At 39.3% G+C, this 15,828-nt stretch overlaps 1 protein-coding gene across 4 annotated transcripts in view; it reads left to right on the forward strand.

The window, feature by feature from the left end:
• MGAM (maltase-glucoamylase) overlaps nt 1–15,828 on the forward strand; it is a 187,251-nt gene that overhangs the window by 78,200 nt on the left and 93,223 nt on the right. For 3 of the 4 annotated variants that reach the window (XM_014739340.3, XM_014739341.3, XM_070266032.1), the window contains 5 exons: nt 3,786–3,910; nt 5,004–5,092; nt 6,452–6,501; nt 7,092–7,262; nt 9,047–9,963. In XM_014739340.3, coding sequence (XP_014594826.2) covers nt 3,786–3,910; nt 5,004–5,092; nt 6,452–6,501; nt 7,092–7,262; nt 9,047–9,124 — 513 coding nt within the window. In that variant the 3' untranslated portion in view covers nt 9,125–9,963. Of the gene's footprint in view, nt 1–3,785; nt 3,911–5,003; nt 5,093–6,451; nt 6,502–7,091; nt 7,263–9,046; nt 9,964–15,828 lie in introns of those variants that run through there. The other variant, XM_070266033.1, reaches the window with a different exon arrangement.

The raw sequence follows: 15,828 nt of genomic DNA on the forward strand, positions 1-15,828 counted from the left end.
TCCAAGGAAGCTTCAAGGCAGTGTTGTCTTTGCAGGGACACAGACAAGTTAGAGTTTGATTCTAGAGGAAGAGTCAAAGGGGGTGCTTCCTCTCCCTCTAACCAGGACTCCTCTTCTGACTTTCTGAGGAGAACAAAGCAGAGGACTGGACATACAGCAAAAGAATTACAGCAGGTGGGCGAGAAGCAGAGCGTGCTCTGGCCCCTCTCCACCAAAGGGTTTTTGGTGGCATTAGGTGAAAACTGTGCAAGCACAATGAAAATTTTGTTTCTCCTCTTCTTTATCCCATGGAGCCTTGAATCTGCCTCCATTTTTTTGCTGGCTAGGCCTGTCCTCTGGGTGTCAGTAGGTTCAGACTCTGCTATGCCTTCCCAAACAGGGCTTTCCTGAAGGGAACAGCCAATTTTTTTTAAGAAAGCCTCACAGTTGTCCTGAGTTTGCAGTGAAATTGCCAGTATAAAGTATTTAAAATTTTGACAGATATTGGCAAATTGCTTTCTGAAAAGGTTTTATCAGCACCCAGTCCTACCAACAGCTTACAGAAGTGCCACTCAAAGACACTTAACACTTTGAAAGATGAAGAGGAAAGATGTTTTACAGATGGTAGCAAAAGCATGGAAAAGTCTTGGACTTGGTAAACAAGCATGGAGACTTAGGCTCTCCACTTGGATCAGATGATTTAATTCAAGCATTCTAGCAGATCCTTTTTTTTTTTTTTTTTTTTTTTGCCGAGGAAGATTTGCCCTGAGCTAACATCTGTTACAGTCTTCCTCTATTTTATATATGGGTCACCACCACATCATGGCTGACAAGTGGTGTAGGTCCATACTTGGGATTCAAACCTGTGAACCTGAGCAGCCGAAGCAGAGCATGCTGAACTTAACCACTATGCCACATGGCCAGCCCCATCAGATCCTATTTCTGAACTGAGTTTCTTTGTTGTTACACAGATTATTATATACTTACGTGAGGCAGGAGTTTATGTATAATTCATAAAATTCCTGTTTCTAGAGTTAGTCTAATTTCCGTCTCTTCCATTCAACAAAACGTTACATTAGCTTAAATTTCCATCTTGTCTATACAAGAGAGCATATCCAGCATGTGTTCCACTCCACTTGTCTTCCAGTAGTTATCTGAATTTCCAGCCAGAGAAGATGCGTAAATATATCTAACCAGAATCTTTAATATAAGTTGGCAAAATTACAGAAACAATTTACATTCCCATCAGCACTTGATGGAAGTGTTCATCTCCCTAAATCTTTGTCAGCTTCGACTATTAGGTTTTTTTTTTTAAATTTTTGTGTTCATCTTTGTAGCACTCTTAAAGGCAATGTGGACCCTGATGTTCATCATCGATTTGATTTGTGATTATCTTTGATGGGCCATTTATACTTCTGTGAACTTTCTATTCTTTTGCCAGCTTCCTATTAAGTTATTTACACTGTTCATACTGATTTTTAAAGGATATTTACATGTTTAAATTAATAACACTTTGCCATATTTGTTGGAAATACTTTTCCTCTTTTTCTTTTTAATTGTTTATAATTTTATAGAGAGTTTAACTTTAATATAATGAAATTAATGTTTTAAGTCACTGGAATGCATTTGGTGAATAATCAAATGTCAAGATACAGCTATTTTCCCCCGAATTGTCACCTTTCCCAGTATTTTGCTTCGCTAAACTTCCGTTATCATATGCTGTTCTTATCTATGCTAGAATTTGTCTGAAAGGTTTCTCTTTTCTTTTCTGTCTTCAGTTTGTTAATCTGTGAATTGTTTATTCCGTCAGTACTGAACATTTTTAATGACTGCGTGTTTATAGTATTTACTGCTTGGCCTTTAGTTCCCGCTTGTTTTAGGAAGTGGCAGGACAGGCTGATTTCCTTCATTTAGCTGGAGGGGTCTGCAGGACTGAGGCTCTGATCTCCCTCTCTTCTCTCAGGTTCTCTAAATGAGCTGCAAAATCAGCAGTTTACAGCTGTTTGGGGGCCTGTCTCAGTCACGCCTTTGTGATTGAGCATGCTATGAAGCATTTTTCTGTCCATTCCCCTCTCCTTTCTGTCGTAATGGGCACTGTAGTTTGTAGACTTTATTTGGGAGGGAGGAGGCATGGAACTATTCTGACATGTCTTATTGATTACCTATTTTTATGAAGGTAAAGAGAAGACAATGTGTATGAATCAAAGTTTTTATCTGCTTCTGGTCATTTTGTTTGTTTCTTTACAGTGTAGAACATATGTTGGGTTTTTAAAATAGTGGTTCTCAATCATAACCAATGCCTATGCAGTTGATGGAAATTACCCTGTACAAAGGCAGGTTTGGTTGTCTTTTCTTATTTTAATAGTGCTGTTTTTAGATTTTATCTTATCATCATATCTTTACATATATTTTAACAGAAATCTGTTAGGCTAGCCTGGTCAGAAACTATGTAAAGGAAAGTAAACAAGCTTGTAACTTATATGATATTGAAAATGAAATCATGAGAAGATTAAAATCGTGTCATATTTAGCCATAACGTGTAGTAGAATGGAAATATTGAGACAGATAAAGAATTTTAAAGGAAGATAACTTTGACAGTTTTAAATGCATCAAGTTTCACTTGAAAGTAAGATAATCAGTGGAGGAAAATGTCCAGAATTCATAAGATATTGGAGTAAAGTGTCATTAGAAATAATATAGTCTAGTTTTCTCATGATATCATTGATAAAACTGAAGAAATCTAGAGATATGGGGCTGGAATTTTTATAAAGTCCTGTGGACTTTGGAGTCCTGAGGCAGGCCCGTGAAGCAGAGTTCCCCTCAGGGAAGGTGGGACTAGTCACTGTGTTTCCTTCTACCACCTACGTCTGCAGTTGTGTACAGGTTGATTCTGTATAAAATGAAGATCAAGGACCAAAACTGAAGGACTGTTATGGTAGCTTTGTTCCTTACCTCTAAAGTAGTGATTCTCAAGTGAGAGGATTTTGCCTAGCAGAGGATATTTGGCAATGTGTAGAGACAATTTTGGTTGTCACCACGTGGTAGGGGGTGGGGGAGATGCTACTGGCATCTAGTGGATAGACAGTAGTAAGCATCCAAAAAGCACAGGACAGCCCCCAAAGCAAAGAATTATCTCGCCCCAAATGTCCATAATGATGAAGTTTAGAAGCTCTGCCCTAGGTTGAGAAAATGTGATAGGATTGTTTCTAAGGCATTAAGGTTTATGGCTCGGGGTGAGAGAGCACTTCTTGTCACACATGCGGCAAGATAAAGATGTTAAACATAAAGGAAGATATAGTGAGTTAAAGATAAGAATTTGTAAAGTAAGTCAGCTCACTTTAATCATTTCCAGCCAGTAGGAGTCAAAGGTGTTAGTTAAGTTGGAAAGGGTGGGGAGCGGGGGCAGTCAAGGGAGGTGGAGAGAAAGTGAAAGAGAAGGGCTAGAAATGCCATTACAGGGAGTGTATCAGGAGCCAACAAGAAGTGAACAGAAGGATTGCTCAAGAAGTGCTCTCTGACACTGAAATGGGATGTGGAGTGCGGGTAGGGTGAGATACCTGCTAGGATCTCATGTAGTATGTACTGTAAAAACCCTCAAAGATGAGGGATCCTGACGTGAATCATAGCAGCAAAGCAAGACTCCACTCAGCAGCTGGGTGAATGTGGGAAAGTGTAATAACAGGTGTGTGCTGAAGGATCATGAACAGGCAGAAAGTTGAGAAGAGTGGACAAGATGTTTGGTAAACGCCTTGTTCAGGGAGGTGTGTTCTCTCCCTCATCATCTCTTACCTTCTTCTGGCCCACAGGGTGAGGACATTAAAGCAAGGGGAGAGTGGAAGTCCTTGCCAGCCCCTCTTGACCACATCAATCTTCATGTCCGAGGGGGCTACATCCTGCCCTGGCAAGAGCCTGCACAGAACACCCACTTAAGGTGAATGACGGGGCCAGTTTTCTCCTTTACATGCCAGTTAGCCCAGATCCTGGTGAAGCCCACTGATTTTTAAGCAGCACCCTCAGGCCCAAAAGCAATTTTACTACACATTCTTGTTTGTTTCTTTGTTTGTGTGTTTTAACCTTTTCAGAACCTCCTCTCTTTGAATAATTATTAACAACTATTTTAGATCTAAGTGGGTGAGATGATGGGTCTAATCAGTGACAGTTGAAGTGGAAGTCAAACAGGGGCCACCATGATTCATGCTAATTTTAGAAAACCATCTGGCCTTTAATTGACTCTTTTCTAAGAAAACTATTGCTGGAAAAATGTGTAGGTCATATTGAAACTGATGCCCGAGGGTGAGATTCCTCATAAATAAGATTTAAAATTCTAGACCTAAGTATGTATACTAATTAATATTAGCTAGCATCAAGTGAATTCTTGCTCTGTGCCTAGAGCTGTACTAAAATGGAGATTTCTATTCAGACATTATCTATTTTTCTTAACAAAAGGAAAAAACAAACTCTATGATGTAAGTACTGCTCTCATCCCCATTTTGCAGATGAGCAAAGAGAAGCTTCAAGAGGATAAGTGATTGGCTTTGAGTCACAGAGTTAGTAAGTAGTTGAGCAGGGACTAAAATCCATGCCTGTCTGATGTCAAACTAAAATTCGTAGAGCCCTGCTCACTTGAGTCTAAAAATTCAGTCAAAAACTGAAGAACTCAGGACATCTGTAAACAGAACTCACTGTACATTTGTTTAGGAAATTAGGTCATGGAAGGAGGAGGATCAGAGCCTCAGGGTTTTCCTCACAGTGGGGAAAGGAAGGAATCCAGTGAGTTTGCTCGTGGTTTCCTGTAGAGCTTATAGAACCATAAAGGAAAATGCCCCTGGATTGAGTCATTCCTGCATTCCTGAAATGAAGACATACGGTTAATGGAGACAGAACTAGAACTAGATGACAAGTCTCTTGAATCCTAGTACTCAGTCTTTATACCATGAAGCACTCCCTTTATGTTTTTATGAAAATCCTTGGTTTGTGGTTGTGGTTTTGTGTTTAGCTAATGCCTCTCTCTTACCACACTGCAGCCGTCAGAAATTCATAGGTTTCAAGGTTGCATTGGATGACGATGGGACTGCTGAAGGTTGTCTCTTCTGGGATGATGGGCAAAGCATTGGTGAGTAAGGTTGCCTTGAATTCATGTCAATAGCTTGACTAGGCTCCTGGATACTGTTGACTAGGTTCCTGGGTATAGGCCTGCTTTTTTCCTTTTAATATAAAGACAATTTTGCATTTTTGAATATAGCCATTTGTTCCTTTTAAATGTATAATACATATTGTATGTGATCCTTATGCCTCATGTAAATAAAGCTTAATTGTGAATCTCTAACCATTATCCAACTGTACCAATCCACTGTGGAAGACAGTAGTATAGGAGCCACAGGGAAAGTTTCTTTGTAGCCAACTGAAATTTACTTCCATATGGTTTATGTTCAAGGGCACATTCCAAAATTACATGGTTTACTGTCACAGTAAGAGAGGCAATGCCTCTATCAGCTATGCTATTTATTTGGTGGAATTTTCCATTAGGCGATTACTGAATTGGTACACTCTCAGGAGGATGGGTCAAGTACCATTAGCTATTTCTAGACTAGTCATGTCCAAAGAACTTTCTGCAAGATGCAAATGTTCTATATCTATGTTGTCCAATATGGTAGCCATTAGACGTATGTGACTATTAAGCACTTGAAATGTGACAAGTGCATCTGAGGAACTGAATTTTTTAAATTTAATTGTAATTAATTTAAATTTTAATAGCTACATTTTGCTAGTGGCTACTATCCTGGACAGCACAGCTCTAGAGGATAGCCAATGCCGTCTGATTGAATGGGAAGCAAATTAGAAAGAAGCTGGCATGTGGGGAAGAGTGAGAAAGTCACAAGGGCAGGGCATAGGGTGGAAACACCTGTAACAAGGCTCTGGTTAGTCTGCCTTTACTGGATATACTGAGCTTCATGTTCTCCTGGGACTTGTGGCATAAACTAAAGATAAAGGACGAGGATGTCTTTTCTGTGGTTTTCGTTGTTCTCTGGAGATCACATTTGAAAAATTGCCTAATAGCTCTCAAGATAAACCGACCAAGACATCAGTCTTGGTGTTTGTGATGTGGGTGTACATGCCTGTAAGTGCACATATGTGTTCCTCTAACAGAAGGAATCTGGAAATTTGAGGTGACTAGGAAGATGTTGGGAATGGTAGACCACAAGGAAGAGAAGTAGATTAAGAGTACTGTTAGGAACCCACATTATTTGAGGTGACTCTGTCAGACAGATGCATCTATACACATTCATTTCAAACATTTTGTGTAAATTGAAGTTTGGGGTAGAGTCTGACTAATCTCACAAAATGGAACTCTGTAAAGAAGAAAAATAAAATAAAAACCAAAAATCATCCCTACTTTCTCAGCCAAGACAAGTAAGCAATTATAATTCCAGAGCAAAGCTCCAGATCACGCTTACCTTGTTGTTTGTTGCAGATACCTATGAAAAAGGACTCTATTATCTGGCCAACTTTTCTGCCAGCCAGGTGAGTGTGACTGATACTATGAAGGGAGAATACAGTTCTGTTGGCTTAGTGGGATGATGGATATCATGAGGCATAAAGTACCACCTAGAATTCCCTCTCTGCTTGTCTTACTAATTTGCATCCTTTCCTCTAGACTGCAGATAGAGCTTTAATATGCTCCCAGGAAGTTTTCTGTGATTAAATCATTCATGTTTCATAAGTAACTTAAAGCAGTTCACCAAGACACAGATGGACAGACTGTTTCTGTTATTAGCCCTTGTTCCTATGTTGCCTTGGAATGGTCTGCACATTTTATGACTTCTCCACATGTGGAATCTAAGATTTCTGATAGCTGAGACTCTTTGCCTCCTTAGAGTTCAGAGTGATTCTAGAGACCCTGCAGGTGCTTAGCCAATGCAAAATTAATGATAGTTGACAACAGGAGATAGACTGGTAAAATCATGGTCTCTATTCTCTGTGGACTCAAGATGGTGACTCTGAAATTAGTTGTCTTACTTCATGATCTACATTTGTACCTAAGAAGAGGTTGGGAAAAATCTGATTGAGTTTTGCTATTTTTTCCTCTATTTTCTTTTATTTCCAATTGACAGAATACGATGCAGAGTCATGTAATTTTCAACCAATACATCGTTGACACAAACCCTTTGAAACTGGGCTACATTGAGATCTGGGGAGTGGGCAGTGCTCCTGTTTCCAATGTCAGTGTCTCTCTGAGCAGCACAGTTATAACACCCGCCTTCACCTACAACCCTACAACACAGGTTTGTGACCAGTGAAAAGTCCAAATGGTATTTCCCAACCCTGAGATACCCAGTGCAATTCCTGCCTGCTTCCCTTCCAGATGATACCCTCTCCTGCAAAGCCCTTCAGGAAGCCCTCTGTGTTCACTGGGTCAACAGTGAACAGCATGGGGATGAAGGGAAAGTTCATGGGTTATCATCATTTGGAATTGAGTGTCTGGATCTTTATTTTCCATGTATATCTTCTTGTCTGCAAACTTACATAGAACTTGTCTTTACTCCTTCACCTCTGCCTCAGAGATCTACTTCCAAAACAGTTTGAACTACCATATGTCATCAAATATAAGATACCATCAGTTAAAATTGCTTCGTTATTTCATGTGCCACGAAGAAAGAAAAAAGGATTAAAAAAGTATCATGCAATGCGATCATATCATTTAAAATTTCTATTTTAAACATATAGGAAGCTTTGTAAAATTTCTTTAGACATAGATTTTTATCATTTTAATATTTTAATGATAGTACAGAGGGAATATTGGGTGGAGATACATGGACATTGATAAATCTGTGTCAAAATAATTTAGAAGAGGTAAACTCTGAATGTGAATAAATATTAGAAATACCTTAACCAATTTGTATCCCATATTTTTTACTATTTAAATTTTTATGTAAATATTTTAAATTATTTTACTATTTAAATATTTTATTGTTTTACTTATTATTATTTAAAAGAAAAATGCATGGCACGAATTGGTCAAAGTATTTCCTCTGTACTATCAGAAATGGTGGTGATACTTCAGTTCATAGAAATTCTTTCATTATTGTCTATAGGATTTTCTCCAAAGCCACTAATATGCTGTAAATAAGTTTTAATCCTAGCACTTTCTTAATCTCACTATCAGCCAGGATTCATATTCTTTTCTAAAATAATCGCTAAGTGGTTTGCAGTCCATCCATTCATAATACCAGTAATAACAATGAAGTTCATGCGTGCTCAGACAATAACAATTGTCATGAGTGCTGCTCAGGTCACAGTAATTCTAAGACTCTCGATTGCAAGACACAGTCTGATTTCATGAATGCTATATATGCAAAAAATCTGTGTCTTGGAATTAACGCTGTGTAGTGGTTCAACACTTATCCTCATGGTAAATGGCATCTTTCCTTGTTGGCTTACATCTTACTTTTTCTTGAACAATTTTTATTTCCTAATCCTTCCTGATTACAAGGCTTGAGACAAAGTTTTCCCCTCAGTTTTGTATTTTTTGTTTCTTCATATTTGTGGTTTTCTTGTCAACCAACTTCCCCAAGTTTACTGAGAGTTCATAAAGGATTTTGCCCAATTTTGTTGCTGACCAACCCATGGACTGACACACAAGCTAACTACTGCACATGTGGTGAAGCTTTATGGAAAGTATTTGCCTAGAAGAAAGCTGAAATATTGAACTCTTACTGGGCGTTCATCAAGGTTCTCTGAGGGAATGGAAGGAGGAAATCAAAGGAGGGCTCTTGGGAGTGGAAATGAGGACATTTTCTCCAATTTGTCTGTGTAGTTGTCCCTCTGCAGTGGCTGCATGTTGCGTTATTTAGGGCCCTGTTTCTTTTCCCTGTCACTGAACAATCTTTGTACTCTAGGAATTAAGAAACACCCTCCTCACCTGAATATCTGAGGGTAGTCTGACAGCAAGGCAATGAACTGTGAAAGTATCAGAGTGTCATGCAGACCCTGGTTTGTATCTGATTTGTTTGAGTGCAGGAAATTTCAGTCACCAAATTCCCAATACTTTTCCTTTGGTTCCCAACAGGTGTTAAACATCGATGTGACCAGCAGAGACATCAGCCTACATAATTTCATCTCATTGACATGGAGCAGCACTCTGTGAATTTTTAGAGCAAGATCCTAATTATGAAAGGCTTTGAAACTCCTTGTACATCATACCCATAAAATTACTGTGTGTTGCTAATTGGTTCAAGCCCAATATGGTTAAAATATTTCATTAATTTTGTTGTATGTTTTGTCTGCGTCTTAGCCCTGTAATATAGGCAGTAGGGAAGTGTGAAAAATCTATGGGGTACCTTAATGTCTCTGTGTGATCAGTATGGTACTGATCACTCATCATACAACATTTGTTGAAGATGCTCTGGGCCCATGATGGCATGTGTGTGCATGTCTATGTGAGCGTAATCAGGGATTGGGCCCCACTCTTGGTAAATACACAATAAAAAGATTGCCAGGACACTTCCAGGCTCTGGAGCTAACTAAGCCATCAAGAAAATATCCAGAAAGAATATCTGCTCTTGGATTATAGAGAAAAAGGGGCAATATGATGGGAGCATGACATAAGAGGACGGAGAAGCAAACACAGGAAGGATGAGAGGAAATGGACCATGAGGATAAAAGTGATCACGACAAGCAAGAAGATAACTTAAAATATCAGGAGTAGTAGCCTCATGGGGAGGTGAAAGGAAGAGCCAACTCACCTGAAAGAAAGAGGAGGGTTTGGGGAAATGCTTAGCTATAGGACTGGGAGGAGGATGAGATTTAAACAAGCAAAGCTGAAGGCAGGAGTTTGAATATAAAAAAATAACTTCTTTTTGCAGTGGTGTGCTTTGAAATTTGTCAGTCTTATTTCTATACTCTGCCTGATGTATATAACCACAGTTCCCATAAATGCATGAAATTTATATGCCAGAGAAAAATAAAACAAGCAAATTTATCAGAGATTTTGAATCGTGATATTTTGATTCTCACTTTGGGATTAAGGCTGTTTCTCGTTCAGCAAACCCTTGTAAGCTGGTCTTGTCCTTTTTGGCATCAGAGTCCATACAGTCTAATCCACCAAGAGAATGCTCAGATTTATGACTATCCACCCTTTTTCTTGCACCTCTGGCATGGGTTTTTCCTAAGATTTAGGTTTGTGGACATGTGTACTTGGATTGTTGTTGTTTTAGTCATCATAGCAGTTTCTAATTTGGTAAAATATCAATTCTGGAAAAAATAGAATTTTCAACACTGTTGTTTAAAACACTAGATGGTTGGGGCTGGCCTGGTGGCACAGCAGTTAAGTGTACACGTTCCACTTTGGCAGCCCGGGGTTCGCCGGTACGGATCCCAAGTGCGGACATGGCACCCCGCTTGGCAAGCCATGCTGTGGTAGGCATCCCACACAAAAGTAGAGGGAGATGGGCACGGATGTTAGCTCAGGGCCAGTCTTCCTCAGCAAAAAGAGGAGGATTGGCAGCAGATGTTAGCTCAGAGCTAATCTTCCTCAAAATAAATAAATAAATAAATAAATAAAACACTAGATGGTTAAAATTTGGGTTAAAGAAATTATATATTAGTGTTCAACAAGGATATTTAATTTTAGTATTACTTGAAAATCAGTGTGTTAGAAATGCATGTGTTTACTTCCCTATGTCTTTTTTTCTTTTTTTAACACCAGGAAGCCAGGGTCTGCTTGCATACTCATGTGCCAGCTATGTAAGGCTAGACAAACAACATTGTTAAATTGGCTTAATGTTCTAATTATCAAAGTAAGGGGCTTGTGGCTGAGGGCCTGAGCTAACTATGCAACTAGTGAAATGTGGAAAAGTAACAATGGAGTCCCTTGATCAAAGAGATGGGGAGCTTGTCAGCTCTCCTCTAATCAACCCAGGAAGGCTACCAGGAGGCAAGAATTATTTACTTCATATTCGAGAAATATTTTATTTTGTCATCGAAAACATATTGGTGGAAATTGGCTCTGGCTGCCGCAAAATGCTCAAGGAGAACTTTTGTGACTAGAGAATCCTGATTGCCAAGGCCCTGAGTGAGGCATGAGGAGTGTGCAACATTTCTGGTGTCAAGGACCCCATAGTCAATCTGGTGAACCTATGGAACCCCTCCTAAAAATGATCTGCTTAAATGCGTCAAGTACAATGCATGCTATTTAAAAGGAATTCTATTGTATATCAAAGTACACTTATCCAAATATTAAAAAATGTAATAGAGTAATATATGAGGTGATTTTTAACTATCAAAATTAAATAAGATCTAGCAGTGGGACTGATAATGTCATAATTTCAATGTGATGATATTGATAAATGATATTTTGAGAAATCTATTGCAGTTTCATAGTGTGATATGAAAATATCTGATTCTATTTTTGCAAAACTCATGTGCTGCTAAAATAACTGTGCTCTGTTGTCTACATTCATAATCCAAAGAAATGCTAAATTTCAATTATAAATTAGTGAAAAAAGATGTAATTTTCCCATCTATGTTCACAGATTGCCCAAGTTATACCCCTTGGATGTCTGAGGAGCTTAGTTCAAGATTTCCTAGGTGAAGGCATGTCTGCTTCCCAGACTTCAGTTTAACAACTCAGACCCTACGCAGCTGTAACAGTTGCAAGAGTTCCCAAGCGCCAGACTGTCACCTGTCTCTTGAATTCATTCCTATTTTTGGCTTTTAAGCAGCCAGTTCCATATGGACGTGAAGACTATTAGTCTAGAATTGGAAAGATTCTTAGCAGATCTGAGAAAGAGGGTCACTGGAGGAGTTGGGTCTGTGGCTCCCTTAGTTTCTTTCTCTGGAGCAGAGTTGTTCATCTCTAAGTATAAGGTTGCATCTCCCTTGCCCCATCACAGGTCTTAGATCCACTGGTCAGGGCATTTTGTGCTGCTTTTGTTTGAGTGACAGAAATTCAGAAGGAATCTTTAGGGTCAGGAGACTTGGTTAAGTCACATTGTCTCTCTGAGATCATGTTTCCTCGTCTGCAAAATGCTGGATTTCACAGACTAGAGCTGTGATTTCCAAACTATGGAGCTGCACAGAGCCCCAGGACTCTTCATTTCTTTCCAGGAGTGGGGAGAAGGTGGATTGGCAGGGATCGGAGCACCACACCCTGGCTTCAGTTTTTCACTTATTTACGCACTGGAATGCTATTTGAATAAAGAATTTATCATATTAAAAATTAAAATAGCTAATATTTTCCAAAAACAAAAAAAAATAAGTCAGAAGAGTTACATTATTTACATTTTTGCACATCTCTTTAAAATCTAGCTCAATAGAAAAAAACCTGAATTGCCATAACGGCTTCTACGTTCAGTTTTTTGTGATACCTCGTTATGTAGCCTCTGGAAAACTCCACTACACCCAAGAGAAAGAAAGTAAGAAAGGGAAATGCCTTCTTAATGTTTTTCTGAAAATAGTTTTACTTCATGAACCTCATGTTAAGGTCTCAAGGACCTCCCAGAGTGTGGTCTCCAGCACACCTTGAGAACCACGACTCACGGAGCCATACTCATTTGTGGCTACCCCAGAGCAGCCCCTGCAACGTGGACCCACATTTATAACTGCTGGCCTGCTATTAGAGGAAAAGCTGGGGTCTTTTTGACATATTCTCTCTTCTCCAGATCATGTAACTCCACTTTATTTCTTCATAGATGTGCCTACAATGAAAAATAGTAATCCCAAACCCTTTAACTTAAAGTGGAAGAAATTCATCTCCCTTTTCTTATTAAAAACATCCTTATAACATTTATTATCATAGGTACCTATAAAGACAAGGTCATCTTCGCCTTAGCAGATATGGTCTGGGTGTCACCAACATTCCCTTCTTGTCATTACAGCAACATCATTGAGAGTTTTGCCTCTGGCCTTGGAGAATGGTGCTCTGAAAGTTAAGGGTCATACATATGGTTGGTTTATGACTTAAGAATTGCAACCACCTGCTTACTTTGATTACTTTTTGAGCTCTGCCAATAGCTGACTTCAGCATGCCTTCTAATAAACTACTGGAAGGTACTGGGTCACATGCTTGTCTCTATTACTTTTTCATTAGTCAGCACAAGCAAGTGACCCAATATCTTCCAGTTGCTAGTTAGCAAGAAGGGATGGCAAAGTTAGGAAGGTTATGGCTGGGATTGTCAGTTAGCATTGTAATGTGAATGGTGCCACAAATGAGCATGGGATATGTAGAGTTAAGAGTAAAGTACCCCACAATGAATAGAAAGATCTTGTGTAATAAAAATCTCTTTCCTTGATCTTTTGCCAAGATATCGTCCCAATTTGAAATGAGATCCAGGTACATTTTCCCTCTAACAAAGGCTCTCTTGTACTAGACCAAAAGATAAGGTAGATATGTCATTCCAGGAGGTCATAAAGGCAGAAACCAAATTTTTGTGTGTGTGTGTGCGTGCATGTGTATACTTGCCATACACTGAGTATTTGAAGCAAACATGGACTACTATGAGTACCATATTACTTATGGATCTTAGATGCCATAGAAAGATGGCATGCCCTTATAAATTACTATATATAGGGTGTGCGTTATCCCATATATACTATATACCCTCATGGTGGGAATGTAAAATGTTGCTATGCCTTTGGAAAACAGTTTTGCAGTTCTTCAAAAAGTTAAAGATAGAGTTACCATGTGATCCAGAAATTCTACTCCTCGGTATATTCCCAAGAGAACTGAAAATATATGTCCATGGAAAAACTTGTACATGCAAGTTTATAGCAGCATTGCTCGTAATAGCCAAAAAGTGGAAACAACCCAAATGTGCACCAACTGATGAAAGGATAAGAAAAATATGATATATGAATATAATGAATATCATCCAGCCATAAAAAGAATAAAGAATAAAACCATAATAAAGAATGAAGTACCAATACCTGAAGATGCCTGATACCTGCAACAACATGGATGAACCTTGAAAACATAATGTCAAGTGAAAAAAATCAGACACAAATGGGCACCCATTGTCATATTGTATGATGCCATTTACCTGAAATGTTCAGAATAGGCAAATCCATAAAGACAGAAAGTAGATTAGTGGTTGCAGGGATTGGGGGGGTGGGGATTGGGAATGACCTTCAATGAGTACATGGCTTCTCTTTGGGATGATGAAAATGTTCTAGAATTAGATAGTGGTGATGGTTGCCCAAGTTTGTGAATATTCTAAAAACCCCCGAATTGAATACTATGAAAGGGTGAATGTCATGGTATGCAAATTATATTTCAGTTAAAAAAACACCTGAGCTAGCTTAAGAAGAAAATTATAAAAGATAATAGTAACTTATTGAAACTCCAGGAGGTCTAGAGCATCAAGTTTGCAGGCTATGTGGCTAGGGACAACAGCTCAATTGTCCTGTGGAGATTCCACTGCCGCCGCTCTTAGCACGTCTGGCAACTTGTACCACCAATGCTGAGCATAGGACACCACTGGGTCCTCTGTCCCTGTGGCCTCTGAAACGATGTCCATCATCCTGGATTCCACATGGCACCTTCTTCTTCACTCCACTTCTTTCTGGATCACAGGCACATGTCACTGGCAGAGCCCAGGCCACTTGCCTCTACCTTGCCTGAAAGGGAGACTGTGAAAGAGAATTTCTAGGCTCTTCCTTGGGGAGGCAGAATTCTCAAGGTATGAAGTTCGTTAAGTATTAGAAGAGTTTTTTAAAGGTGTTGAGCAGTCAAAGAGCATGATGACTATTCAATAGAGGTGTCTTCCCACTTTAAGATGATATTTCTATTTTAATGGTGCTTCTTTTATTCAGAATAATTGGTCTGAAGGCTAATTGGAATTAATCAAAATACCAAGAGAACTTTGGGAGACAAAAGTGGAGAAAGGAACAATATGATGAACCACTTACTTTTCACTTTTTACTTTTCACTTACTTTTTCAACAAATAGCTCTATATTTAAAAAGGTCTGTGGATATTAAGCAGAGTACTAAGCACAGGAGATACAACAGTAAAGAAGATGCGTAAGACCCTAGCTCTTGAGCTCTTTAGGCTACGTGGGGAGACAAACAAGTATAATCTATTGTGACAAGCAAAGTGATTGGATATGCACAGGAACACAGAGGAGCCATAACTATTAGAATAAACCCGCCTTCCCCTTTTATTAACAAATGGAGCTTTCTCCATGTCACAGGAAAGCAAGGTCCCTTTTATGGTCTGCACTCATCTCCAATTGCCGTCAGCTTTACAGGGCAATAAATCAATCCTGGCAGAAGCTGACTACATCAGCTCAGTCACCTTTGCTCATTGTTCCTCAAGTACCACCGAGGGACGCACACAGCAAATAAAAACATACGGCTATGAGGTGCGTACTTTTCCCATGCGGGTGGTGATTGGAACTACTGGTGTCCCTATCTTCCTATAAATGTCCCATTCTTTCTTCTCTGCTAAGTGACCTGGACAACCCATAGCTTTCCTCTGGATCTGATATTTTCTTCCCTTCCCATAGACAATGAGAAGTCGGAATGAGATAGTGCATGCAGTCATGGGCTGACTGGAGAGGAGAGATGTGCGTGTGTGTGCCCGCGCGCGCGCGCGGACGTGCGTGTGTGCGTGCGTGCGTGTGTGTATGTGAGTGAGTGAGGGGCAGACGGGGAGGATGTTTTGTGAAATGTTCCTCTCTCACTGAGAGAAACCAAGAAAAAATAAGCAGGTGGGATCCTTCTGGTAGTTAGCCCAAAGTGGCATGAATTGGAAGGAAGGCGAATGTGTCTCTTTGATCAGGGAGGGAAATGGCTATACAATTATCAAGGTTTTTAATAATAACTTGGATTTTAATTATTCTAAAATTTTGTT

This window comes from Equus caballus, chromosome 4, assembly GCF_041296265.1.
Source record: "Equus caballus isolate H_3958 breed thoroughbred chromosome 4, TB-T2T, whole genome shotgun sequence".
NCBI classification, from domain to species: Eukaryota; Metazoa; Chordata; class Mammalia; order Perissodactyla; family Equidae; genus Equus; species Equus caballus.